This window comes from Sciurus vulgaris (genome assembly GCF_902686455.1).
Source record: "Sciurus vulgaris genome assembly, chromosome: 2".
Classification (NCBI taxonomy): Eukaryota; Metazoa; Chordata; class Mammalia; order Rodentia; family Sciuridae; genus Sciurus; species Sciurus vulgaris.
The window spans coordinates 111343048-111370308 of NC_136462.1; the positions used below are offsets into that span (position 1 = coordinate 111343048).

At 35.6% G+C, this 27261-nt stretch overlaps 1 protein-coding gene across 1 annotated transcript in view; it reads right to left on the reverse strand.

The window, feature by feature from the left end:
- The window catches only part of HERC1 (HECT and RLD domain containing E3 ubiquitin protein ligase family member 1), a 206979-nt gene that overhangs the window by 155544 nt on the left and 24174 nt on the right, over positions 1-27261 (reverse strand). Inside the window, exon 2 of the mRNA XM_079125763.1 lies at positions 5244-6199. Coding sequence (XP_078981889.1) covers positions 5244-6173 — 930 coding nt within the window. The 5' untranslated portion in view covers positions 6174-6199. The remainder of the gene's footprint in view (positions 1-5243; positions 6200-27261) is intronic.

A 27261-nucleotide genomic window follows, 5' to 3' on the forward strand; every position in this document is an offset into this window, starting at 1 on the left:
TTTATATTGTGGTTCATTTTTTAGAATTTAAAGATGTACAACAATTTTATAATGTAAGTAACTTTATCTTTTCCCCTATTTTTATTTAAATGTAAATTGAGAATTTTGTGTATGCCTACACAAACGTGTGGGTAGCAAAGAGTAAGAATCACATATGTAGTTAAAAATTCAAGCCTCATAATTAAGAACAATATAAAAAATTGCTAAATTATATAGCAATAATTTCCATTGTTTTTACTCCTTCAGAGAAAGGAAGAACATCACTTTTACAAGGCAATTTTGTTTTGTGGAAAAAGAAAAGGAATGCATTTCTTTAAAATTATGAATTATTGAACCACTTCTTGAACATTAAAAATTACTGTGTTTTAAAAGTTGTTTGCATTCTTTGTGCTATATTTTATTATCTAAAAGAAAGAACTATGTTCATAATATTTTGGCCTATTTCTTTAAGTTGTTTATGTAACAAAACTTTTAAAAATTGCAGACATTTAGCCAAACAGCAAAAATATTTTAAAAATTCTGCTTGCTGTTCAATAGTTTATATTATTATTACTTTTTATTTATATGTTTGTTTTTAACTATGCATTCAACTTCTCTTCACTTAGATGCTGTATCTTTGCAAAGCAGTTACCAGGAGACCTCAGTCGGGGTCCTGGTTCTGAGAGCTATTTTGGGAAATTCACTTAATCTCTTGATCTTATCTTTTTCAGCATAAAATGGAAGTCACAATCTATGTTACAACATTTTTACAAGAACGAAAATGATATACATTACATGAGAAAATTATTTGCAGCCTGCAGTGTACTGTTTACATTATTACTGTATTTCTCTATTATAATGGAGTATTTTCCCCCATGATTCCCATGTGTTTTAACTCAAAGCTATACTTTTAAATTGACTCATTTTTAAGTTTATTTAATAAATTCTCTTAAATTACTATTTTTACATACTTCAGATGTCTACCAAAAACAAGTATGAAACAATTTATAAAGAACTATCTTCCATCTTTCCAGCTTTTGATTTCTGAAGCACTGGCAGTCAAGGTCAACACAAAGAAAAATTTAATCATAAACAGCTTAAAGACTTGTGGGAAAAAAAGGGAATCACATATGTAAATAAAACTTACAGATTGAACCTATTTTTGTTAGGACTTGTTCTAGGTACTCAAGTGCCTCACCCACTTACTTCTAGTTTGGAGATAAATCCTGTCCCAGTCATTCAGGGCAGCTACTGGGGAGGATGAGGGAGGCGATAGGAAGGTCAAGGTCAATCTGGCCAACTCAGCAAGACCTTGTCTAAAAATAAAAAGAGCTGAGTATATAGCTCAGTGACAAAGTGCCTCTGAGTTCTATTCTCCGGAACAATAAAGAAAAACAAAGAAGGAAAGAAGGAAGAAAGCAGGGAGAGAAATAGAGAAAAGAAGGAGAGAGGGGGGGAAAGTGAAGGAAAGAGAGAAGGAGAAGGAGGAGGAGGAGGAGGAGGAGGAGGAGAAAAGGAGGACGAGAAGAAAAAGAAACTGAAGGCAGAGAGAATCAGATCAGGCTGGGATCTAGTATACAAGGAGAGGCTCTACATATTTCCAGAGTTTTCAGACTAAACAGTAGTTTAGAAACAGTAATTAAGAAACATGAGTTCTGCCAGGCAACGTGGTACATGCCTGTAATCCCAGCAACTCAGGAGGCTGAGGCAGGAGGATCATGAGTTCAAAGCCAGTCTCAGCAATGTCAAGGCACTAAGCAACTCAGCGAGACCCTGTCTCTAAACCAAATACAAAATAGGGCTGGGTATGTGGCTCAGTGTTAGTGTCCCTGAGTTCAATCCCTAGTACCAAAAAATAAAGATAAAAATAAAGGGCTGGGGATGTAGCTTAGTGACAAAGTACCTCTGGGTTCAATACCCCATAAAAAAAAAGAAAAGAAACAAACAAACATGAGTTCTGGGGACCAAGAGCATCAGACTCTATCATTTACCATGCAAGAGGGAATAACTAATACAAAATTCAATTTAAGAACCACTTCTTTCCCTTAAAACCAGTCTCATAGATTTAACTAAGATTCTATCTAATGCAGGTCTGAAATGACTTTGAAAGAGCCAAACTAAATCAAACAAAAAAGATTCTTCCCCCGAGTAGCTCCTAAATTCAGAAAAGGACAATCTAGTTTTCTGGGGCACCCTTGGCTCTCCAAGGGCCTTTAGAGATATATATGCCCTTAGCGGGCAGAAAGGAATAGACTCCTCAGTAGGTACATTTGGTGTTTAGTCAAGGAATGAGAGGCCAAGTAGAAAGAAAACTGGAATTCCACCAATATAATTGATTTATTATATTTTACATCTATTTTAAGGTTAGCATTCATAGAAAAAATTATTGATTTAACATAACAGGGAAAAAAATGCATAGATAATCAAAAGAGCATGGGCTTTGCAGACACTCAGAGTTGTAAAGAATTACTTAACATGGTGTCTGACCTACAAAGTGTTTAAATCAGAAGTACACGTTATGTTGCTGCTCAATAGAGGTATAAATCCAAACTAAGATATTTGCTTTATCTTCAAGATCAGGGTAATTAACATCTGCTACACAGATTAACTTGCTAATCAAATGAAACAGTACATGTAAAACACCTGGTAGGTAGTAAAAAAACAAAAGGAATAGAACGGGATGAAATAGTACAGGCTAAATGAAGAATAAAATACATTACATATGTAAGTTTATACATTTACTGTAAAGATTTCTTTGAGCAATTTAAACTATCACTGAATTAGTAGATATGCATGCAAGCATATTTCAAAATGATAAAAGATAGCTGGGAGTACAGCTCAGTGGCAGAGCACTTGCCTAGCAATACAAGAGGTCCTTCAATTAATCTTGCCTAGCAATACAAGAGGTTCTTCAATTAATTCCCAGCACTGCAAAAAAATAAAATACAAAATTAAAAAATAACCTAAAAGACAATGAGACTAAGCAGATATTATGGAAAGTAGTCTAATTTCCTACAGTTCTCCTTCTAACTAAGGAACAATATTACAGGATAAAGCTTTAGAAGGTAAGGTGGGGTAGAAGGCTCTGACTCAAGGTATCTAGCATTTTGTTCAAGAAGGAAATATACCACAGTCAAGTATATAATCATGTAACTATATTGTAAAATAATAATTTTTTTTGTAACAAAGAATGCAAAATAGGTAGCCTATAAAATGAGAAATTAATATGTGACTGTGAGTAGATGCATTATCTAGGTCATTAAATTACATTACAGATTTAAAAGCAGTATAAAGTAAAAGAAGGTTACCATAAAGTAGTAGCAATCAGAAAACAAAATTAGAAAAACAGATGTGCAAGTGAGAAGATTTAAATACTGAATAACACAAAGGGGCCTAACTACTTCCCTTCCACTATTATCTGAAGACTTTTCTATTTAAATCTTTACATCCTTGTGCTCTAGGTTTTCGCCTCAAATAAAGATCATAGGAGCTGTGTCAGCACTCCCTAACCCCCAAAAGGCAATGCACACTTTTCTTGTCTTTTTATTTAAATTAGATAATTCAAATTCTCAGGCCCCTGTAAGCCCAACATGGGAGGCCGAGGTAAGAAGATCGAAAGTTTGAGCCCAGCCTCAGCAACTTATAGACACCCTGTCTCAAAATAAAAACTGAAAAGACTGGGAACATGCTCAGTAGTAAAGTGCCCCTGAGTTCAATCCCTAGTACAGGGGCCAGAGGGTAGGGTACTCAAATTTTTATAGATATTATAATCTAAAATTTTCAAGTAGTTATCAGTGAAATTATTTTTAAAACAAGAAATTGTAAAAAGACAAAAAGGCTGATATTTATAGTTCAGTTCACAGATGGAAAACTATAAGCAAGGTAAGAATATTTAAATGTTCCTGCTTTGAAAATAAAAATAAATTATAATTTTTTCAATAAATAAAAAAATTATTTTTGTGAAACATTCCTGTTAATCCAAAAGTTTTGCGTTCCACTTGTTTAGAGGGGAAAAAGACTTGAAATATATACACATAATCTACAAGTGGCATTTTTAGCTATTTTAACTAAATAAATTTGTTAGTTGACATTTGATAATAAAGGACACCAAAGACAGATTAATCCCAGCTAATCAGGAGGCTGAGGTAGGATTGCCAAATTTGAGACCAGCCTAAGCAACCTAGCAAGACCCTGTATCCAAATAAAATTTAAATAAGGATGGGGTGAGGAGGCTGAGGATGTTATTCAGTGGTAGAAAACTTGCCTAAATATATATGCGAGGTACTGGTACACTCTCCAGTGTGTGTGTGTGTCTCTCTCTCTCTCTCTCTCTCTCTCTCTCTCTCTCTCTCTCTCTCTCACACACACACACACACACACACACAAAATGAACATAACCTAACTGAAATTAAGTCAGCTTATGTTTTTGAATCATAATATTCTGTATTAGTATTTTAAAATTCAAATTCTTATTCTTGGTTTCACAAAATTATTACATTTCAATCTTACAAATTATTGAAACTGATCACACTTAATTTTGTTATTTATTTTTTAATATGGTATCCAAGGTTGTGATGGTCAAGCAATTAATTTCCTCTAACAACACACACTTTTCAGACTTTTGCTTATGTCCTCACTCCCCTTCATTCAGGTCTCTACTCAAATGCCACAACCCAGAGAATATTTCCCTGACCATGTTAACTAAAATAGCATACCTTTCCCCTCTCAACCTCTGCCTGATCTGATCACTCTCTATTCCCTTTTCCTCTTTCCTTTTTAAAACATCTCACTACCTGAAATTATATATTTATTGTCTGATGTCCTACTAGGCTGTTAGCTCTATGAAGGAAAAACTGTATATCCCCAGGTGCTATATTCCCAGGGCCTAGACTAATGCTTGGCATATAGTAAATGATTAATAAAAACTGGGAAGGATGAAATTGAAGATGCTTTCAAAAGAACTCCGTATTCTCTAGGCAATAATTATATGTAAGTTTACTAAAGCACAAAGAAGTTTTATGAATTACCCACATTCACATAAGAAGTCATAAAACAGAACTACAAATTAGTGATGATCCAGTGGTCTTAACAGCTGACCTGTCCCTATGAACATGTATAAAAATTTCTTTACACAAAGTATGTATTTGATTAATATAGCAAATACCAGATGAACTCTGAAATCATTCACTACTAATTCATTAAAAGCTAGGTTGACTTTTCCAAAAATTGTTACAAATTTTAAAATTGACATTTTCAGTACGTACCAAAGAACGCCTCATCTGCATTAATATAGCCATAAAGCAGTCAAAGCTGATCATTCCTTCCTGGCTTGATAGTAGTTTGTTTTTCTCCATGGTATTTACAACCGCTGAAGCCCCCAAAGCCATTTCTATCCATTCAAGAAGATACCGCAAAGAGCCTCGCTGAGCTGCTAAACCAAGCAGTAACTCAGAAGCTAATCTACGACCTAAAGTGTCTGCCCCAGAATTCGGAATAGTTACTCCTTTAAGAAATGTTGTTACTTGTGATAAGCAGTCCAAGCCCATAGGAGGAATCTTGCTTTCATTTGCTAAAGATAATGGTGGCAAAGAGCTCACAACTTCAATTGCAGTGTGAATAACATCATTGCAAAGGCTGAGACCAGGTCCTGACACAGGCATCATCCAACTTTGTCTCAGAAGTGCAAACAATAGACTTAGACCAGTTCGAACACCCATTTCTATAAGTGCATCAGTGCTTGACCGGGGACGTTCACTAACGGAATGGATATCTGCTGAACCAGAGCTGCTCTCCGGAGAATGCTGCTGCTGTTTCACTTTGCCTTTGTCATGGTATTTATTAGAAAGTGCATAAAAGACACGTTGGAGTACAAGCAGTCGTTTTCGAAGTGCCCCAGCAAATGGAGAATCTGAACATACCATCTTTGCCAGTGCTAGTTGGCTGCTAAGAAGGGCATCCAAATAATGGTCCTGTTCATCACTTGAAAGAGACTCACGTTCAAAGTCTGGCAACTGTGGTCCTTTGAGGCATAAAACTTGTTGGGGCAAAGGTACTACTTCCTTATTGCTGACCAGTTTAGAATACAGGACAGCAACTCCCTCTCTTGTAGCAATAGATTCGCTGTCCTCTGTAATCCAGGAGCTGTTCAGATGTTCGAGCCATTTCAGTTTCACTGGTGGAACCATAGTTGCCATCTTGATTTATTCTCTAGCCATTAGTTCTAAAAAGGAAGAAGAGAAAAACTCAAAAACATATATGGATGATTCATAAAATGTTTCTAACCTTCCATCTTACATTACAATTAGTGATTTCCAACTGGTAAAATGAAAATGAAGCCCAGACTTGAGTTCATGATTTTATAACACTGTTAGTATTTAGGTTATATAAGACATTAACATTACGGCATGTTGTGATTTGGCTCTGGAATGTCCCCCAAAGGCTCATATGTTTAAGACTTGGTCCCCAGTTGGTGGTACTACTGGGAAGAGGTGGAACACTTTAGGAGGTGGGGCCACCTTGCAAGAGGTGGGGAGATGCCTTTGAAAGTTATATTTTGTCCCTAGACCCTTCTTTTCTCTATTTCCCAGGTGCTTGAAATGAGCAACTCTGTTCTATCACATGCTTCCACCATGATATCCTGCCTTACCACAGGCCAGAAACAATAGAATCAGTTGACTATGGACTGAAACCCTGAAACCATGTGCCAAAATAAACCTTTTTTCTCTCAAGATGATTTTCTCAGGTATTTTTGTCACAGTAACAAAAAGTTGACTAACAAGGAGAAATGGATGAAGGGCTATGGGAACTCTGCATATGATTTTTGCAATTTCTTTAAAATCTAAAATTCCAAAATTTTTTAAAGTTAATTTTAAGAAATAGTGTTTTCTTCAGATGTACCTTTACCCTTCAGATTCTGATCTATCAGTATAAAAGTGAATTCTATATAACTGATTACTCCCAATTTTTTTCCTTTTAAAAAAGTATTTTACTTTCACTTTCTAGTAAAAGATGCTTGTGCTAACTAACAATCAAACAAACTTGGTAAATTCCAAGAATTAGGAAGAATAAAATTTTTGAACCTATCACTATGAACAATTTTGTGCAATCCTTTCCATATTGATTGTTTGCTTATTTGTTTGTTGTGTATTTTCCTTTAGCCATTAACATCAAAGGGCTTAAGTTATATTCTTAAAAATAATAATTAGGAATAATGAAGGTGAGAGGAAAAGAGTTATCTTAAGGGATGGATACCTGAAAAATCAATATATTCCAGTTATCAAAGTTTCAATTATCACCTTTGTATTTTATTGTACAAATATCTTTCTTTGCTCTTATTTTGTAGAGATTCTCTCTCAAATATCTGGTTTCTTTAATAGGCACTTCTCAAATGTATGAATCACCCACTCAGATGCAACACATCCACCCCACACCTTTTTATGATTTGTGCCATCAAGCCCTCCATCTTACTTAGGTGTTTCTGATTTTGTTTTGTTTTGTTTTTGTTTTTTCCTTTGGTAGTGCTGGAGATCAAACTCAGGGCTCCGTGTATTAAGCAAATACTCCACAACTGAGCAATGCCTGCTGCCTCCATTCTCTCCTTATTTATTTTTGAAGGCGTCATCCTTGTTTATTTCCTTAGAGACAACTTTGACACCAAGTCTTGTTCTCTTAAAAAAAGGCTTTCTCTTTTAATCCACTTTTCTTCTTGCTTCCACTGTCCCAGCTGTCCAGATCTTTACATAGTTGGTCCTTTTATCTACAACCCATACCTCTTTGCTTAACTCACATATACAATTGTGCACATCACCTCTCCACATGAATATCAAACAAAAAGGCATCTCAAACTCTACATAGCCAAACCTGAACTCCTATTCCACCACTACCACCATCAATGCCCAAACCTGTTCCTCCTATAGACTTTCTCATCTCAGTAAATAGCAATTTTATCCTTCTAATTCTCGGGCCAAAAATCTTAGGGGTCTTCATTGATTCCTTCCTTTCTTATATTCAAATGCAATCAGTGAGTTCTATTTTCAAAATTTATCCAGAATCCAACCAATTCTCCCCCTCCATTGCTACCACCCAGGTCACTGAAAGAGCCTCCTAACTGGTTTCTCTGCTTTCAACCTTTATTCCACACTCCACTAAAGTCTATTCTAATAAAACAGATAGATGGAGATTTTAAAATGCAAGTCATACATCTCTTCTGACTAGGATGGTATAGTTTGGGGACAGACCAATGTTCTGGCCAAGAATAACTACAAAGGATATGTAATTGTAATCCATTTAAAGGCACTGCAGAGTTGTTGAAGCAACAAGGGTAACTGGAATCAGGACTTCAGAAAAGAGGAAACTGCAGAGAGGAAAACTGGCATTCTAAAGATGATTTTCACTTGGAGATGTTTGCCAGTTCCAAGCATAGGGCAAGAGGCTGAGAATCAGAATTCTCTTATGCAGAAGTTCACTGCTTAAAGACAGTGCAATAAGCAAAGCTTTGGCTACACTGAGGAGTTACCAAGATAACAATTGGGTACTTGAGGATCCAGCTCAAATACTGAAGGGAAAGATGGGGAACTATCGTCCTAACACAACTCCTGAATTCTAAAACGTCATATTAGAGAGCTAAGGAACTAAGCAGAAGGCCTCTGAAAAGCAGAGCAGTCTACCATGTTAAAAAGATATGATGGACTCAAGCTCAAAAACAAAGAAAAGAATAAAAAAGGTCAGAAAGAAAGAAGTGGAATCAAGACAAAGAAGTGATAATATTTTTTTCAGGTTGAATATCCCTTATTCAAAATGCTTGGGATAATAGTATTTCTGATTTCTTCAGATTCTGAAACTTTTCTGTACACAAAATTAGATATTTGGGAATAGGACCCAAGTCGAAACACAAGATTGTTTTGTTTCATATACACCTTATACAAATGAAGATAGTTTTTGCAAGATATTTAGAATGCTTGCATTTTAACCATGATCTATCACATGAGATTTGGTGTGAAATTTTTCACTTGTAACATCATGTTGGCTCTCAAAAAGCTTCAGCTTTTGGAACATTTAGGATTTTGGATTTTCAGATTAGGGATGTTCAAACTGTACTGGATTACATTAAAGAAGAATAACAAAAACAAAAACAGAACTGGTTTTAAAACTATAATCCAAGAAAAATTTCAAAACTAGAAAAATATCTGAATCGATATATTAAGGGTTCACAAAGCACCAGGGAAGGGCTGGAAATGCAGCTCGGCGGTAAAGGACTTGCCTAGCCATGCATGAGGCCCTAAGTTTAAACCCCAGGACCAGGAAGAAAAAATTATCTGGGAAAATTATCCCACAATAATCAACTCAATACAAGACTAATAAAATATTAGATTTCACCAGATACAGTGGTGCATGCCCATAATCCTAGTTACATGGGAGTCTGAGGCAGAAAGATCACAAGTTCAAGACAAACTGGGCAACTTAGCAAGACCCTGTCTCAAAAATAAAAAGAGCTGGGGATGTAGGTAGGTGATAGAGTGCTTGCTACCATGTAGGAGGCCCTAGGTTCAATCCCTAGTATACACATACACATACATACACACACACACACACACACACACACACACACACACACACATATTAGGTTTCAGAGACATAGAAAAAATCCTCAAGGCCTCCAAGTAAAAAGACCAACTAACTCAAAAAGGCAAGATAATTACCCTGGCATCAAAGAGATGGAGCAAGATGGTGGCCAGGGAAGATTCTCTAGCAACTGTCCCCCAACAAACACACCAATTTGAACAGCTATTCACCAAATTACCTTGAGAGAGCTAAGGAAGCTAGGTGACAGATCATCATAGTACCTAATTTTAGTATAATAAAAAAAAAAGCAGGACGGAAAGAATTGCCCATGTAACACACCCCTGCAACCCAAGCAGTGTGGAGAGAAATTCTCTGGTTTAGGAGAAGCAGAATAAAGCCCAGGCCTTAGACTTGAAATCCAGTACCCATAGTAAAATCTCACACTCCCTGCCCTGGGCCCATACCTGAAGACTGAATCCATGGAACTGTGTTACCCAAATGCCAAAAGATTGCCGCCACCACCCCTTGCCTAACCTCAGGCAGCAGAGAGGGAAGCAAGACTCCATTCATTGAATACAAGGGCAAAAAAGCTCTTTGCCTTGGAGCTCAGAACTCTGCCTCAAAGCTCTGCATGAGGCCTATCACAGTAAGATCCAGCATCAGACAAAATACAAAGGCCTATATTCAGTCCCAAGTTTGCAGTCACAACCTCCACACCTACCCTGGAGTCAGGCTAAGATCGGCACACAAGTGGGACAAAATAGTTTTGGCCTGCATTGCTTTCAGCTTTGTTGTGGGCCTGGGGAAACACTATTCCCTAACTGGATAGGTCCCTGTGACTGTGAGACTCGGGTGTGAACAAGCTCAGAGTTATCCTTGGCTTGGAAGGGATTCTCCACCTGTCCTCTCCCAAACTAGGCAGCACAACTATTCCCAAATCACTGCTTATAGATAAGAGTTTGAGACCTGCACCCTGATAGAAGAGACTTAGATTTTGGCCTGCATCACCACCAGCTGCAGTATAGGCCACGGTACACCGCTGAGATTACACAGGTCCTTGTATTTGGGAGACTCACATATGACTCAGCTTAGCATACACCTCAGTGACTAAGAAACTGTCTTCTCCAACACTACCCCAACTACAGGTAACAGAGTATGGAACAAAACTCCACTTGCTGGTGGTAGGACAGGATAATAAGCATTAGACTTTGCCTTGGACATTAGTGCAAGGTTAATGAGACCTAATACTGGGCAGATTTTAATGGTCCCCACCCCAAGGCCAATGCCCACAAATGGAGTTTCTGGAATAGCCCTAATGTCAGGTAGAGACATATGGCCCCAGTCTGTCAGATTTCTATTCCAGTCAGCATCACTTATGGCTGGCTACAGCAGTTTGGGGTCATGAATTCACCTCAGCAGTTGGCAGCCCATACAGTACCAGTCTTGGAAAACTGTGAGCTAAGGTTGTGGGACAGTATTATGGCATTCATGGCCACAGGAGATGGGCTGGTCCCTCCATGGATATTCTACCCAGAGCCAGGTACAATTCCATAGTTCCTGACCATAGACCAGTAAGGGTGGACAATGTTTTTGGGCCTGCCCTTGCCCCAGGGAGAGGTTTGTGAAGACAAATTGTGTTTTCTTAGGTACTCCCCCAATTCATGCCGAAAAATACCAGCTTCAGATTGGGTACAAACCTGGGCTTAAATTCCCTCTAGTGCTGAAATAGTGATAACACACCAAAAGCCCACTTCTAGCAAACCTGAACTTAGGGCTCCATCTAGTGCTAAAACAGCAGAAGTGAGCACGGGCTCAGAAAAACAAGCATAAAACCAGATTATGAAAATTTGAATAACTAATCCTTCAATGCACCAATGATATCACACATCAATAAGAGTTAACACTTTCAGGGAACTGTGACCTCACCTAACAGAATAAGGCACTAGACATGACCAATAGTAACCAACATGGGCAAACTCACAGGTAGAGAATTGAAAACAGCTGTTTTAAGGCAACTCAAAGCTTCAAGAGAACTCTGAGATATGATTCAATGCTGTAACAAAGAAACTTAAAACAGAGATGGAAACAGCTTTTTTAAAAAATCAAAGCAGGTGTGGGGACACATGCCTTGAGACCCAGCTAGTCAGAAAGTTAAGGCAGGAGAGCCTGTCTCTTATTAAAACAAACATACACAAATCCTTCTGCTGAAAAATACACTAAACAAAATTTAAAACATGATAGTTTCAATAGCAGAAGACATCAAACAGAAGAGAAAATTAATAAACTCAAAGGTTATTTGGAAATACATAATTGGTAGCTGGGTATGGTGGCACATGCCTATTATCCCAGCTACTTGGGAGGAAGAGGCAAGAGGGGATCACCAGTCAGCCTGGGCAACTTACTAAGACAATAAGATGAAACAGGGCTGGAGATAGAGTTCAGTGGTAGAGCACTTGTCTAGCATGTGCAAGGCCCAGGGTTCAATCCCCAGTACTACGAAAAAAAAAAAGAAAGAAGAAAAAGGAAGGAAGGAAAGAAAGAAGAAAAGAAAATACACAACTGGAGGAGAAAAAGGAAAAGAATGAAGAGGAATGAAGAAAATATGGAAACCTTGATAAAACATTAAAGAGCAAATATTTGGGTTTTTGGGTTCAAAAGAGACTTGAGAATAACAAAGGGGTATAAAGCTATTCATAGAGGTAACAGAAAACTTCCCAAATCTAGAGAAGGATATAAATATCCAAGTACAGGAAGACCATAGGTCACTCAGATTTAACCTAACCAAATCTACTACAAGATTTCAGAGGTTAAAGAGAAAATTCTCATGGTAGCAAGAGAAAAACAAATAACATATAAGGGTGTCCCCAGTTCATCTGACAGTAGACTTCTCAGAGGGAAAAATATCCTTACAGGTCAGCGGTGATGAGATTTTCATAGTACTGAACAGGGGAAGAAAAAAAAAAAAACACACAAATAAAATATTTTGTGCCAGTAAAGATATGCTTTAAAAATGAAAAAAAACATTCCCAAACAAAAATTAAGGGAATTGAATTTTCTCTGTCAGACATGTCTTATAATAAATGCTAAATAAAGTTCTTCAAAATGAAAGAGATGCTAATGAGTAAGAAGAGAATATCAGAAGGTACAAAACTCATTGGAAAGAGTAACTAAACAGGCAAATTCAGAATGTTCTATTATAAAAAACATGGGTGCAAACCATTCATATCTTTAGAATGAAAACCAAAATAAACATAATAACTACAACAAACTGATTCCTTATCTAACAATCAGATGAGGTTGAGCCATGGGACACAGAGGCCTGACTTCAGAAATTGGCTACCATGGAGTACTGTCCCAGATCACTGGGGAGTATGTGGCACTGTGTGGGAGTGGTTCCCTGTCTGGTTCTACAATAGTTTTCCTGATAAAATGGCTCACCTACCTCCACCCCATCCTGTTCATCACAGAAGAAGCCCCTCCTGGTCAGGGCTCCTTTACCTGTGTGACTATAAAACAGAGTTGGGCTACTCCATGTGGTTAGAGGGCAGATCTGGTATGGTCTGATCCTGTCATTCTCCCTCTCATTTAAAAAGAGCATTGCCTCTTGTGTGTTTATTGATTAGATAAGTTTATGGGTAACTGATTGATTTATTTGGTATTCTGGATACTTGTCCACTATTATAAGTGGACAAGAACATTTATAAATGTTCTGATGACTGGTAGAGTAAGAATCCAATCTAAGATTTTCTTCTGTTATTACATGCCAACACACTATTGATATTCTAATTTGAAATGCATTAAATATATATGTATTCAGAAAACATACTTTTATCAGAGTTAATTTGTCCACCAGGACATAGAATGTCTATTTGTTGCTATTTTAATTTTCTTTGTGTAAGTCCTCTCTCTTTCTCGTTAAATCGATTCTTAAGTATTTTTGGTTTTGTGACTATTATAAATGAAATTTCCTAATTTCCTTTTCCAGTTCATTACTGCTATCCAGTCATCAAGGTATACTCATATATTTCTTTCAAACTACACAAAAATAGAACAAGGATGCATCAAGAAACAGACAACATATAACAAGTGATAGGAAGCAAAATAAAGCAAAAAAGTATTAAGAGAATACTGAGAAAAAAGGTCAGCTATAAGACCAAGCACACCTATTACATCAATACCTTTAAAACTCACTTATTAATATCAATATGGTGCTATAAATGTAACTAAGTTGCAGAACACTTGCCTGGCATGTGGAAGACCCTGGTTCAATTCCCACACCACAAATGATATAATAACAATAAACCAAAAACCCAAAAGATAAAAGTTGATACCAATAATAAAAACAATAGTAATTGTAAGCTATATGCTAACTGAAACAAACATATATACCAGTAGCTATGGTCCAAAGAGTTTATAATTCTCTGCTATAATAAATCTAATAAGTAAATCTTATTATTTAAAATATGTATTCCATTTACAAGAGATCTAGAACAAGTACTTTAGAAATGCTAAAGATAAAATGTAGGTAGCGATATTACAAGACAAAAATTACTTATTAGGAACAAATGGGATATAAAAAGCTACTTGGTAATGGTGAAACATAATCACTACTAAGATATGACAGTCACAAACCTTTATACACAAGCAAGATAATGAAACAGAAACCACAGAAAATATGAGTGGCAACCATAGTAACAGAGATTTGAATACTTAACAAATTAAGCAAATAAAATACAAGAGTATTTAAACTCCTGGTCTGGGGTACACCATGGGTCCCTATGAAATTCTTATGAAAGATGTGTACCCTGACTCCCCCAAGAATAAAATTCTTACACACATATTCATATGAGCAAATATTTAAAGATTTCATAAATGTCTTGGAGTCATCCATATACTCCAAATTGGTAAGGCTGATCTAAAATATTATGAATATCCTAAAATATCTTCTTTCTAAGTACCAGTGGAAATTCTTCTCAAATTGACTATATTCAACAAAGAATTCCAAAATATGTACGCAATTTAGATCATAATTCTAACCAGAAAGTGGTGAAACTAGAAAGTACAAAAATAACTAATAAGAAAATTTCTCCAAGGTGTACTATTAAGTGGGAAAAAAAAATATAGACTTGTGTCTAGTTTAATAATTCAGATATAGCAATATACTTACATCAAAAAGGGTTTATATTTATATATGTTCATAAATGCACATATTTTCATAAACAAATTCTGGTAAGATACAAAAAATAAAAAATGGGAACACTGTTGCCTTCAGAAGAATACCCAGGTTAGTCAGAGTTGGGGCAGGAAAGACAATCATTCCCCACTTCATAATCTTTTGAATTTCATATACCTACATGTAATATCTACAAACATTTTTTAAACACCATTTTTAAATAAAAAAATAAAACCAAAAGAAGTCAAAAAGTCAAATTTGTGGAACTAACTCCTCTAAACAAACTAGTTTCTTAGGGGGAGGGGGAAAAGAAAGTACATGCTATCTAGAAAATTATATAAAAGCAATATCAAAATCAGTAAAACAGTCAAATTTTACTCAGAGAAATACACAAAGACCTAAATACTTCATGTCTTATTAAGAACTAAATGAATTAATAATTCAACAAAGAATCAGAAAAACAACAAAATTAACTTCAAGAAAGGCATAAGAGATACAGAAATTAGTAAATTAGAAAACGTCAAAAATAAAAGAATATCTAAATCTCAAAGATATGATTCTTCAGTGGAAAAAAATGAATACAATCAGCTAACCTAATAAAGTAAGAGGGAGAAAGAGAAACAAGAAAGAAAGGAGGGGTTGGAATAGCTCAGTGGTAGAGTGCTTGCCTAGCATATCAAGCCCAGGGTTTGATACCCAAATATAAAACTAAACAAACGCACAAAACATAAGATGCTTAATATTATGAATAAGATTGAAAAGACAGGTACAGAAAACAGTTTTGTGGTTCCTCAAAAAGTTCAAATGAAGTAAGCATATGGCCCAGCAATTCCACTCCTAGGTCCAAACCCAAGAACTGAAAACATAATGTTCATTAGAATATTATTCACCCATAAAAAGGAATCAATTACTGGCACATACAGCAAGGTAGAGCAACATGACTGAGCCTTGGAAACATTATGGTAATTGAGACAATTCAGACATATTAAAGGCCACATATTATATGATTCTATCTATATGAAATATCCAGAATTGGCAAATGCATAGACAGAAAGTAGGTTAGTGGCTGCGGGGGCAAGGGAAGAGTAAGGGCAAATTACTCACTGGGCAAGGGGTTTTACTTTGGAATGATAAAAGATTTTGGAACTAGAGAGAGGGTATTATCAATGTTCTAAATGCCACTGAATTGTTATTTTGAAGTAGTTAATTAGATAATAAGCAAATATGGGGAAATAATAAATAGTGTTTATACTTATGTTATTAAAAGAAGAATCAGCTGGACACTGGTACATGCCTATAATCCCACCTACTTTGGAAGCTGAGGCAAAAGGATCACAAGTTCAAGGTCAGCCTGGGCAATTTAATGAGACCCTGTCTCAAAATATAAAATAAAAAGGGCTGAAAATATAGCTCAGTGGTAAAGGACCCCTGGGTTCAATCCCCCATATGAGGGTGGGGAGTTGGGGAAGAAGGGACAATGATGGGCAACTAAATATGCAACAATGTTCTTAAGAATGACTTTGAGGGACTGAGGGTATGGCTCAGTGGTACAGAACTCACTTAGCACATGTGAGACATTGAGTTTGATCCTCAGCATCACATATAAATAAAATTAAAGGTACTATGTCCATCTACAACTTAATGTATATATAAAAACTAATATATACACATATTAACAACTAATACATGCGTATATATGTATATGTGTGTGTACATATATAAATATATATATACATACACACACATATATGAAGAAGAAGAAGAAGAATGACTCTGAGCCAGGCATGGTGGCACACACCTGTAATCCCAGCAACTCAAGAGGCTGAGGCAGGATTGCACGTTCAGACCATTCTCAGCAACTTAACAACAACCTGCCTCAAAATTAAAAAGGACTGGGGATGTAGCCCAGTGGTTAAGCACACCTGGGTTCAATCCCCAGCACAAACAAACAAACAAAAAAAGGACTTTTATGGGTTAACAAAAAAAAAAAAAAAAAATTACAGGATACCAGGTACATCAAGTTGTGAATTCAAAGAAAGTGACAGTATGTTTAAAGACTTAAAAAGTAGATCAGAACAGAAAACAGGAAAATGTTTCTATAAAACTGCAGGAAAGTGAAGACTGAGTTCAGTTTGTGAAAAAAAAATTATAAACCAAATTACAGACTTTAGTTCATAATTTATGAGGTAAACCTGATGAATGGGGAACAACATTGTATCTCTACCTAGAACAGTATGTGGTGCCTCATATGCCCTTGATAAAGGATACGTTTCAAGAAAACTGATTTGACAGTTATTTACCATGAATTGGACAGCTGGGATAATATAGTAAGGACACTACTGAAACAAATCAATAATGAGATTCAAAGAAAATAACAATAATAACAAAATCAAGTTCTGTTTTAAAGGGAAACTCTGTCATGCCTTTGAGAAACTGACTATTCCTAAGCTACTGTAAATGTTTCAGGACATAGAGAAGAGTCTTAGCTCTTTTTAAGTAGACAATAAAGTAACTATACCACAATTCAAAGCACAAGAAGTACAACTGTAAAACTGACACATAAAGGCTATTGTAAAAATCCATAAAGTATTAGTAAGCAAAATAAAATAGTACATTAAGTTAACAGGCCATATGTGAACAAGGTTCATTCCAGGAAAATAATTATGATTCAACATAGGCAAATCTATTCAGATTAACAAACTTCATGTTATATTGAGAGGACTTTAATAAGGCACAAAAGGTTGGGAATGTAACTTAGTGGTAGAAGGTTTGCCCAGTCTGTATAGGCCCTGGGTTCAATCCCCAAAACCACCAAAAAAATAAAAACCTAGTAAAATCCTACTTAGAAAACAAGGAAATATTGGTTTGTGGGATTTGTGTAGTACTAAAGATCCAACCCAGGGCCTCTTGGCAGCAAATGCTCTACCACTGAGTTACCCCCCAGCCTCAGATAGTTTTTGATAAATGGTGAAGATCAACAATGTTTTGGTTGGGAAGAATCCACATTTTAGAGACTCAAGTCTCCTTTGGTTAATGGATAAAACTAATTCAACATTAACCAAAATCAACCTGTACTTTATAAAATGTTGAAAATTATAAAAATTAAATATGTAAAAATTGAAAAAAAAATCTGAAAAAATTTGAAACTGAGAAACATCCTACCATATATTATGCCAGAATAACTAAAAACAATGTGGTCTGGCATAAGAATAAAAAGATTAGGTTAAGCAAAAGCAACAGAAAATAACAGAGTTCAGATATAGAACCAAGTACATTTAGGAAGTTATTATCTGATGAATGTAGCACATCATAAGCAAGCTATTCCAAAATAATGTATATACTCACCATCCCAATATATACAAGGAGATATATTTAATGATATTCACTGTATTCTCCTTACAATAAGGAAACAACCTAAATATTCATCAAGAGGGAATAAATAAAACAGTGTATGTATAAACATTTTTCATATAATGTCAAAGTACAAACTTGACACTACAAAGAAATTAATATACACAAATCAGCATAAACAATTACAATATTTTAATGTTCAAAACAAACATATACACACATTCTTTCCCTCTCCCTCTCCTGCCCCTCTGTATAGAAGGGCCATACTACATAAGTGAAAACTAAAATCCCAAAAGCCTATCAGTTCAGCGAGGTTTGATTTTAGGCTAAAACATTTACCGGCTATTGATCAAGGCAAGTTCTTTAATTTCTCCATGGCTCAATTTCCTTATCTATGTAAACAGTGCCAAGAGCAGAGAGCAACTTTCCTCCAACATACTTTTCTGCCATAGTGTTCTGCCTTACCTCAAGTCGAGAGCAACAGAGTGGCTGAATTGAGTGAGACCTTCTCAAACTATGAAACCTTCTCTTACTTGTTTTTGTCAAGTCAAAATGACAAAAGCTCATTAACACAAGTTTTACTTACATCTTGTCATTTTGTATGTATACATTCTGAGGATGTATTCTACAAAACAGATGAATCATCAATATAGTAGGAGTTGCCAAAGGGGATTTTGCTTTTCAAAATAATTATGATCGGCAGAAAGAGATTCAAAGAAAAATGCTAATTAAACTAATAACATTTCCAATACAAATTTTAGTTACTGAATAAATTCTGCTTAATCCTTTAACACATTCTGTTGTAAGCAAACGAAAAATGAAAATGAATTCATTAAACTATGAAACTTAACAATATGCTAGAAACTTAACAATAAACTAAAATCGATTAGATAGATCCATTTTCAAGCTATAAATCCATTCAAATCAACTGTAATCAACAATCCTTCTCTAAATGTAAAAATTTAAGGCATATGGTAGGGGAGATATAAGTGAGGACAGAACCCAGGTCCTTAAGCAGGCTAGGCAAGAGCTCTACCACAGCTACATCCCCAGCACTTTTAGAATTTTATTTTGAGACAGGGTCTTGCTAAATTTCCCAGGCTGTTCTGCAACTTGTGTGTGCATGTACATGTGCATGTATGTGTTTGCATTACTGAAGTCTGAACCCAGGGATGCTTTATCACTGAGCTACATCCCCAGCCCTTTTTATGTTGGTTTGAGTTTGGGTTTATGTTGTTTGTTTTGAGACATGGTTTTCCTAGGTTGCCCAGGCTGGCCTTGAACTTGAGATCCTCCTACCTCAGCCTCCTGAGTTGCTGGGATTTATAGGCATGAGCCACCTTGCCCAGGTAAATGTAAAAATTTAGAATAAATTAAATTTCTCCCTTACTATGGTACATAATAAAGTATTTCTTCAAATATTTCATAAAAGTTATTTTTCAGGTCATACATTCCAAAGCTAAATGACTGTCCATTAGCAGTATCATCTCCAATGTAGATACCCCACAGTTTTTCAAAAACAAAGAAAAATCATTGATTTGATCAACTACTTTCCAGTGTACTTCTTGTTAACAACTGTTTGAGCCAGAGCAAGGTGCAATAGTTGGTGTCTGAATTAGTTTTTCGTTTTCAAGTTTAAAGCTTTATATTCAGTTGCCAAACATTAAAAAAAAAAAAAAAAAAAAAAGCTGTCTTTATCAACTACCTAGCTTAGGTACAAGGAAACCAACATAATTAAAATGGCATCAGGAAATTTAAGGTTCTACTAGCAAAAAAGAAAAAAAGCTTTTTAACCTCAGACAAAACCATTAACCTCTCTAGAACTCATCTAAAAAATAAGGGTTTGAAAAAAATAAAATAAAAAAAAATACAAAATAAGGGTTTGAATAAAATAATCTCTACATTCCTTCAGGTTCTAAAGTAATATGATCTTTATCTTTAAAATAAAGTCCAAGTGTTCAATAACACACAAAACTGGATGGTACTACATTCTACCCACTATTGGAAAGAACATAAAAAAAGTATTAATAATCTCATCAAGTCCAGAAAATACTGCTTACCTCTCAAACCTCTTCCCAGACACAGCCCTATAAGCAAAGATGAATGTGGGCTACCAGGAGTATGGGGTATCCCAAACTAAGTGGTCCACTTTAAGCAAGAAATTAAGTTCCTACCATATTGACATTTTTCTTCATACTACATGCTATAGTTCCATATAGAAAAATGTTTCATATTCCCTACATCTACTAAAACTGAAACAAAGTGCAAGATGCTACACTATTATCCTGAAACATCTGAGAGCCTTCCCTTCCCACTCTCGTCTTCATCAGCTGTTTAAGGGGGAAAAAAAAACAGTAAAGGAATAGTCATTCCTTTTCCTTCTTGAAAATTAAAATGACAAACTACAAATTACAACACTCAAAAATATTTTTTCAGTTGTAGATAGACACAATACCTTTATTTATTTATTTTTATATGGTGCTGAGGATCACGAACCCAGTGCCTCACATGTGCTAGGCAAGCACTCTACTGCTACAACCCCATCCCCAGCAATCCAATTTTAAAGAACAAATTTTTGCTTTACAGTTCTTAAATTTTTAGGGAAGGAAAAAGGGCCAATTATTTTAGTCACTAAAGATTCTCCCTAAAATGGTTTTGTTAAACTTCATATTTGTTTTATCACTTTGGAAAAATACACAATACGTGAAGAGTAAAAACCATTTTAAAATAGCCAATAAAAGCAGACAGAAACATGCATGAGAGTTGATGGTAGCTAGGGCTGAAAATTTAGATAAGTAAATGGAGATAAAATTGACAGGAAATATTAGTTTAATATAAGAAAATTATAAGAAGTCAGTTATTTAATTTTACTTTTATTCAAATAGAAAACATTAACTTCAAAAAAACTGAAACCAAGCCCTTTCTTTTTCCCTCAAAGTACTAGGCTTGATTCACAAAGGTTCCTAGTTTTAATTACTCCAAAGATTAATTAATTTATGGCTCATTTGAATCACCAGTAAGCCCAGAAAGAAGTTTTTTGTTTTTTTTTTTTTTAACCAAACTTAGTCTACTGCTAAAGGACAACATCACTTAAGTCCATTTACTACCTACTACAATTTCTAACAGTCATATCTGTATTTAGGGCCTGGCCAGGTGGGGAAGCGGGGGGTGGTTGGTGTTAAATCAGAGCCTCCTGAACTGAGCCATATCCTCAGACCCTTTTTAAATTCTGAGACAGAGACTTATTAAATTGCCCAAACTGGCCTCAAACTTACAATCCTCCTGCCTCAGCCTCTGTATAACTGGGATTGTATGTATGTGCCACCATGTGGGACTACATTTGTAATTTTTAATGAATTCGTTTCATTTAATACTATGTGAATAAAGTACTGAATTGTGACTAAATTCAGTAGTTTCTAATATTTGTGAGGAGAGAGAGAGAGAGAAAGAGAGAAAGTGTGTGTGTGTGTGTGTGTGTGTGTGTGTGTATTTATTTATTTATTTGGTGCAAGGGATTGAATCCAAGGCCTCTACAACTGACCCACTTTCCTGACATTGAAATTTTTTTTTTTTTTGGCTAAATTTTAAACTTAAATTCACAAACTTCTTCTGGGTACCTAATAGATCTCAGATACTTCAATTAGCATAAATATCCATAAAGCTGGGTGGCAAGGAACGACTACATGCCTACCTTCCCTTGCTACTGAGGCAAAAGGATAGCTTGAACCCAAGAACTGAAGTTCAACCTGAGCAACACAGTAAGATGTCACCTCAAAAAAAAAAAAAAAAAAAAAAAATCCATAAAGTTATTAACATGAAATAAATTTCAAAAAATTAATTTGACAATATGATACAAAACATAAACAGCAGAGTCAAGATTTAAACATGTGTCTCCAGATTCTGAAATATAGTGCTATTTTCACTAAGAGCTATTTTCACTAATAGTGATATTATTTCCCATAATATCACTTCCTGGAAAAATTAATTCTAAATGCAAGGTGGGAGATAGGAATTTGGGAAACTGAGTCTCAAAGGAAGTGTCCATGAACCAATGAAATGATGAAAGCACCCATGAACGATGACAACACCTGAGCAGCATGTCCTTGGCCAGTGCCTTTGACCCATGCCCTTGTAACATGAGGACTTATGTACAAGTGCAGGGAAAACTGGCACAGAACTGTGTACCTCCACCCTGGTTCCACCTCTCTAGTTCAACCCATCTCATACCACAGGGAATGCTATGACTCCTTCTGGAGATAACCCACATTCTCCCTTGTTCCTTGCTTTACCTCAAAGGCATCTCTCTTGAGATGGTCCCCATTCTCCCTTGAAAACATCTCAACTTTCCTAAATAAACTTTCCTTCTTTATGCCTTTGACAGGTACATGCTGAAATCCTTTTCAGTCATATATGTCAAGAACCCTGCATCAAATTCCCCCTTCTCTCCAGGAACTCCTCAGACCCTTGGGAAACATCATCTTCTGTGATAGGTGGATGGAAGAACTGAGGGTTAGGAACTTGTCATAATACACATGTCCCTACCTCACTAAAGTATCTCCTTTGGAGAAGTGTGACAGCACCACCTGCTAATTCTCCCTTCACCCCCCAGAATCAGTGTTTTAGGATAAAATTTATTTGAAAATTCTCTTTTTGTTATCCATTGTAGTAGCTTCCACATTCAACTCCCTGATGTGAGTTTCTCCCAGTTTCCAATTCATCTTTCATCTTTCTACAAATCAAAATCTGACATTACTCCCTTTTCTTAAATCCTCAATGGCTATTTGATGATTAACCTGATAAAGGCCAATCCCTTCACATCAGCAACGTTTTTTTTTTTTTTTTTTATTTCTTTTCTGTTTTTTTAGAACTGGGGATCCAACCCAGGGCCTTGTGCTTGAGGCAAACATTCTACCATTGAATGATACTCGCAGTTCCAGCTAATTAACTTCTTACCATCAGGAATTAAGATACTGTCCTAGTTTATCTTCTTCCACCTTCTCCCACTTACCCCTTACATAATAACCATCATCTAAAACATTTTTTTTTTTTTTTTTTGTACCAGGGATTTAACTCAGGGCACTCAACCACTGAGCCACATCCTCAACCCTCTAAAAAATATTTATTTAGAGACAGGGTCTCCCTGAGTTAGTTAGCACCTTGCTAAATTGCTGAGGCTGGCTTTGAATTCGAGATCCTCCTGCCTCAGCCTCCCCAGCCGCTGGGATTCCAAGTTTCAGGCCCTTCCAGAACTTCAGACTGCTACTACTAATCTCTTTTCTTTCACTTAATAAAGTCCTTTCTCCTCTTCATTCTTCAAATTTTACTTCAAAAAACCTTGCAGGAATTTTCAAAATCTGAACACTAGTACTTTCTAATTTTTTAATAGAATACCACTCCTTTTTTTTTTTTTTTTTTTTTTTTTTTTTTAGAATACCACTCCTTTAAACTATAATTATTTAAGATTTCTAATCCCCTGATAACATACTCATCACTGATAGGGACCCCATTTTATTCTATTTTAATTCCAGAGAATGCAACCAGAACATCACAGTGTGTTAAACTACTAATTAATTACGACTACTTCCTACATTGAAATAATTTTGGCTATCAAAAGGATAAATCATAGGCATATTAATGTAAGTTTTTCTAAGCCCTAAGCATTTAGAGTTACGTACTATTTCTTACTTCAGTAGAAGTACGAATAAAACATTTCACCACTAGCCTAGTGGCTTCCCAATTCCAAAATCAAAGCAAAATTGTTTTTTTCAATTGACAAATTTTATAAATATCAGCTGAGTTTGCTTTTCAAAGCAAATTTCAGAACTAGCTTACAAATGCATATTAATTTTCAGACAAGTTAACTTCAAATCAGTCAATGACATGGATGTGTATAACAAAATTATAAACTCCATCTCTTTCCTCAGTTCAGTTCTGATATATAATCTTCAATGAATAGTATCTATTATCATCATTATTATTATTACCCCAGCCACAGAAATAGTCACTTTTCATATAACATCTGTACCCAGTATACAACTCAGCTGCAGAAAGACAGAAGTTCTAGATGGGTAGAACTGAACACAATTTTTTTTTCCCTTTGGTACTGGGGATTAAATCCTGGGGCAATTTACATCACCAGTCCTTTTTATATTGTTTATTTTGAGAGAGGGTCTTGCTAAGTTGCTTAGGGACTCAGTAAGTTGTGGAAGTTGATCTTGAACTTACAATCCTCCTGCCTCAGCCTTCTGAGTCGCTGGGATTACAGGCATGTACCACCACATTCAGCACTGTCCACAAATTTTAAATATAATAATGTTCTTTACTGCAAGTATCCAAAGGAAGCAGTAACCCAGAAAATTCCTGGTGGAAAGTTGGGATCTTCGTGGGTCAGGATGAAGATCAGAGTTACTAAGGAATTAGGCTGTGAAACCACAGGAAAATAAAGAACTTGAGGGAAAAGAGAAGATGGAGGATGATAGAACAATAAACTATTATAAAATAATGGTAAGCATTTAAATTAATAAGAACTTCAAGCAAGACTGAAAGTATACAGGAGCCAGAGTAAGTCAAGAAAATTTCTGTGAGCAGGTTTTAGGAGCTCAACATACTATAAAATCAAGACACAAATCTTTTGTTTCACGCTATTTAAGAGAATAATTGCTCAGCATTGGTCTAGGTATAGGCCTTAAGAGAAAAGAAACAAGCTATGCCAGTAATACTGAGAAACGAGATTCCAGGAAGATCTCGCCATCACATGCTTAGAAAACTAGAAGGTACTGAAAAGAACTAATAATGTAGTACTGTAATCAGTAACATCTGTTGAGTTAAACAAAACTCATCAAAGAAAAATATTACCAATTCCCTATCTTTTCCTAGAATATCTGCTAACTGATGATACTTCATAGTTTGTTTTTCCTATTGTAGGAAAGAAAGATCTAAACTTCTTCATTTGGGGATTTTTCAGACAGGCCATCATGCATATTTCTGATATGCACCATTCTTCAAATGATCCTCCATCTATCCATGTAGCATCATTTTCACTGCCAGGACCTTCATGCAAGCTATAATCATCTCTAACCTGGACCACTATAATAATCTCCTAAATGTCTGCATCCTCTTTGCCTTCTTAACCAGAAAAGTGTTTCTAAAAAAACAAATCTGATGGTGTCCCTCCCAATATCCTTTGGAATGTCATTTCTGAGATTTACTTCAAAATAAAAAAGAAACAGGAAAAGTAGATGGGGACACAAAAAAATAGAAGTGGCCATAAATTGATGAAATTAGGTATGGGGAGATAGTCTCTTCACTTATGCAAGTGTTTAACATTTTCTATAAAAAATTAATAAAGTCTATTTGGGGAAATCAGTTAAAAACTTTTCAGGAGCTTTTCAATAGTTTACTGCAAAGAACAAAATCTCTCCTCTGGTCAAGGTAGGCAAGAACTGATCTCTCCCTCTTGCTCTTCCTCCTGTGGCTACACCTGAGAGTCTTGATTCCTGGAAGGCTTCACTCTCCTTTGTTCTTCCAGACCTTTGCACATGCAATTCCCTCTATTTACAGCCTCTCTTCAGTCAGTTAATATCTAGTCATAAAATTTCAGTTTAAACAGTTTATTATCAGGAAGATACTAGGTATTCAGTAATTCAACCTACAAGGTGACTTAAAATATCACTTCCTCAGGGAAGCTATTCATGACTACAACCACATGAGATCAAATCACTTTTTTAAAATGTTCACTCAATAATTTTTAAAAGAAAAAAATTCTTAAATAGTAAAAATTAAAAGAATTTTTCTTAAAAATAGAAATTTAAATTTTTCTTAAAAATAGAAAATTAAAGAAAAATAAAGTTTTCACTCAGCAGCCACTACTTAACCTTCACAAAACCTTGTGAAATTTGTGATTATGTACTGTTTCTGTGGTTATCTGTGTAATGTTCATTTATAACATAAGATATATGTTTGAGCTGGGCACAGTAGTGCATGCCTTATAATTCCAGTGACTCAGGAGGCTGAGACAGGAGGATCATGAGTTCAAAGCCAGCCTCAGCAACTTATAGCAAGGCCCTAAGCAACTTAGCAAGACCCCGTCTCAAAATAAAAAAGGGCTGGGAATGTGGCTTAGCGGTTAAGTGTTCCTGGGTTCAATCCCTGATACAAAAAAAAAAAAGACATTTAGTTTTTATCCCTGGTTCCTCATAGTTTCTAAAACACTAGGAATTTCCTGAGTGATAGGAGTAAAAAAAAAAAAGGCATCTTTTGTATTTATAAAGTCCTTTCAAACTTTATACTAATGAGGTGGCTCTTGGTGGGTCCTTAGATAGCCTCAGGATACAGGCCAGAAGTACCAAACAAGTGATTAAAGGGATAAAAACTTTCAGCACCACCTCCAGGCCTTTGGGGAAAGAGAAAGGCTGGATGGAGTCTGAGCTAATAAATCAATGGCCAATGATTTAATCAACAGAACCTACATTATGAAACCTCTAACAAAATTAATTAATTAATTAATTAAAAAAAGGAAAGTGAGACAGTTTTGAGAGCTTTTGGGTTGGTGAATATATTGGTGCTGGAAGAGTGGCTTGCAAGAGGGCACGGAAAGTCCACATCCCTCCCCTGCAAATTTGCCCTACGAATCTCTTCTATTTAGCTGTTTCTGAGTTGTATATTTTATAATAAACTAGCAATAGGAAATAAACCATTTTCTTGAGTTCTTTGAGCCATTTTATCAGATTATTGAAACAGAGAGGAGGGAGTCGTGGGATCCCCAAATCTCCACCTGGAGAGTTAATACAAGTGACTGGAATTCGAAGTTAAAGGAGTATTGTGGGACTAAACCCTCAAGTCTGTGGAATCTGATACTAACTCTGAGTGATTAGTATCAGAACTGAATTTAGATACTCACCAGTAAGCAGAATGTTGGTTGATGTGAGAAAAAAAAAAAAAAAACCTACACATTTGGTATAAGTGTTATAAACAAAAACCCTGTGGATAATTTTTCACACTAGTCTATGTAGTTGATGAAGGCAAAGACAGTTGATTTTCCTTATATTTCTAGTGCTTACTAGTGTAGGTAAAGAACACAAAAGGACCTCAATAAATATATGCTAAATTAAGTTGAGCAAGCTCGGCCTATATAGTTCATTATTCATATTGAATAAACATTAACTCAGATATTATCTTACTCTGAACTGATATAAAGG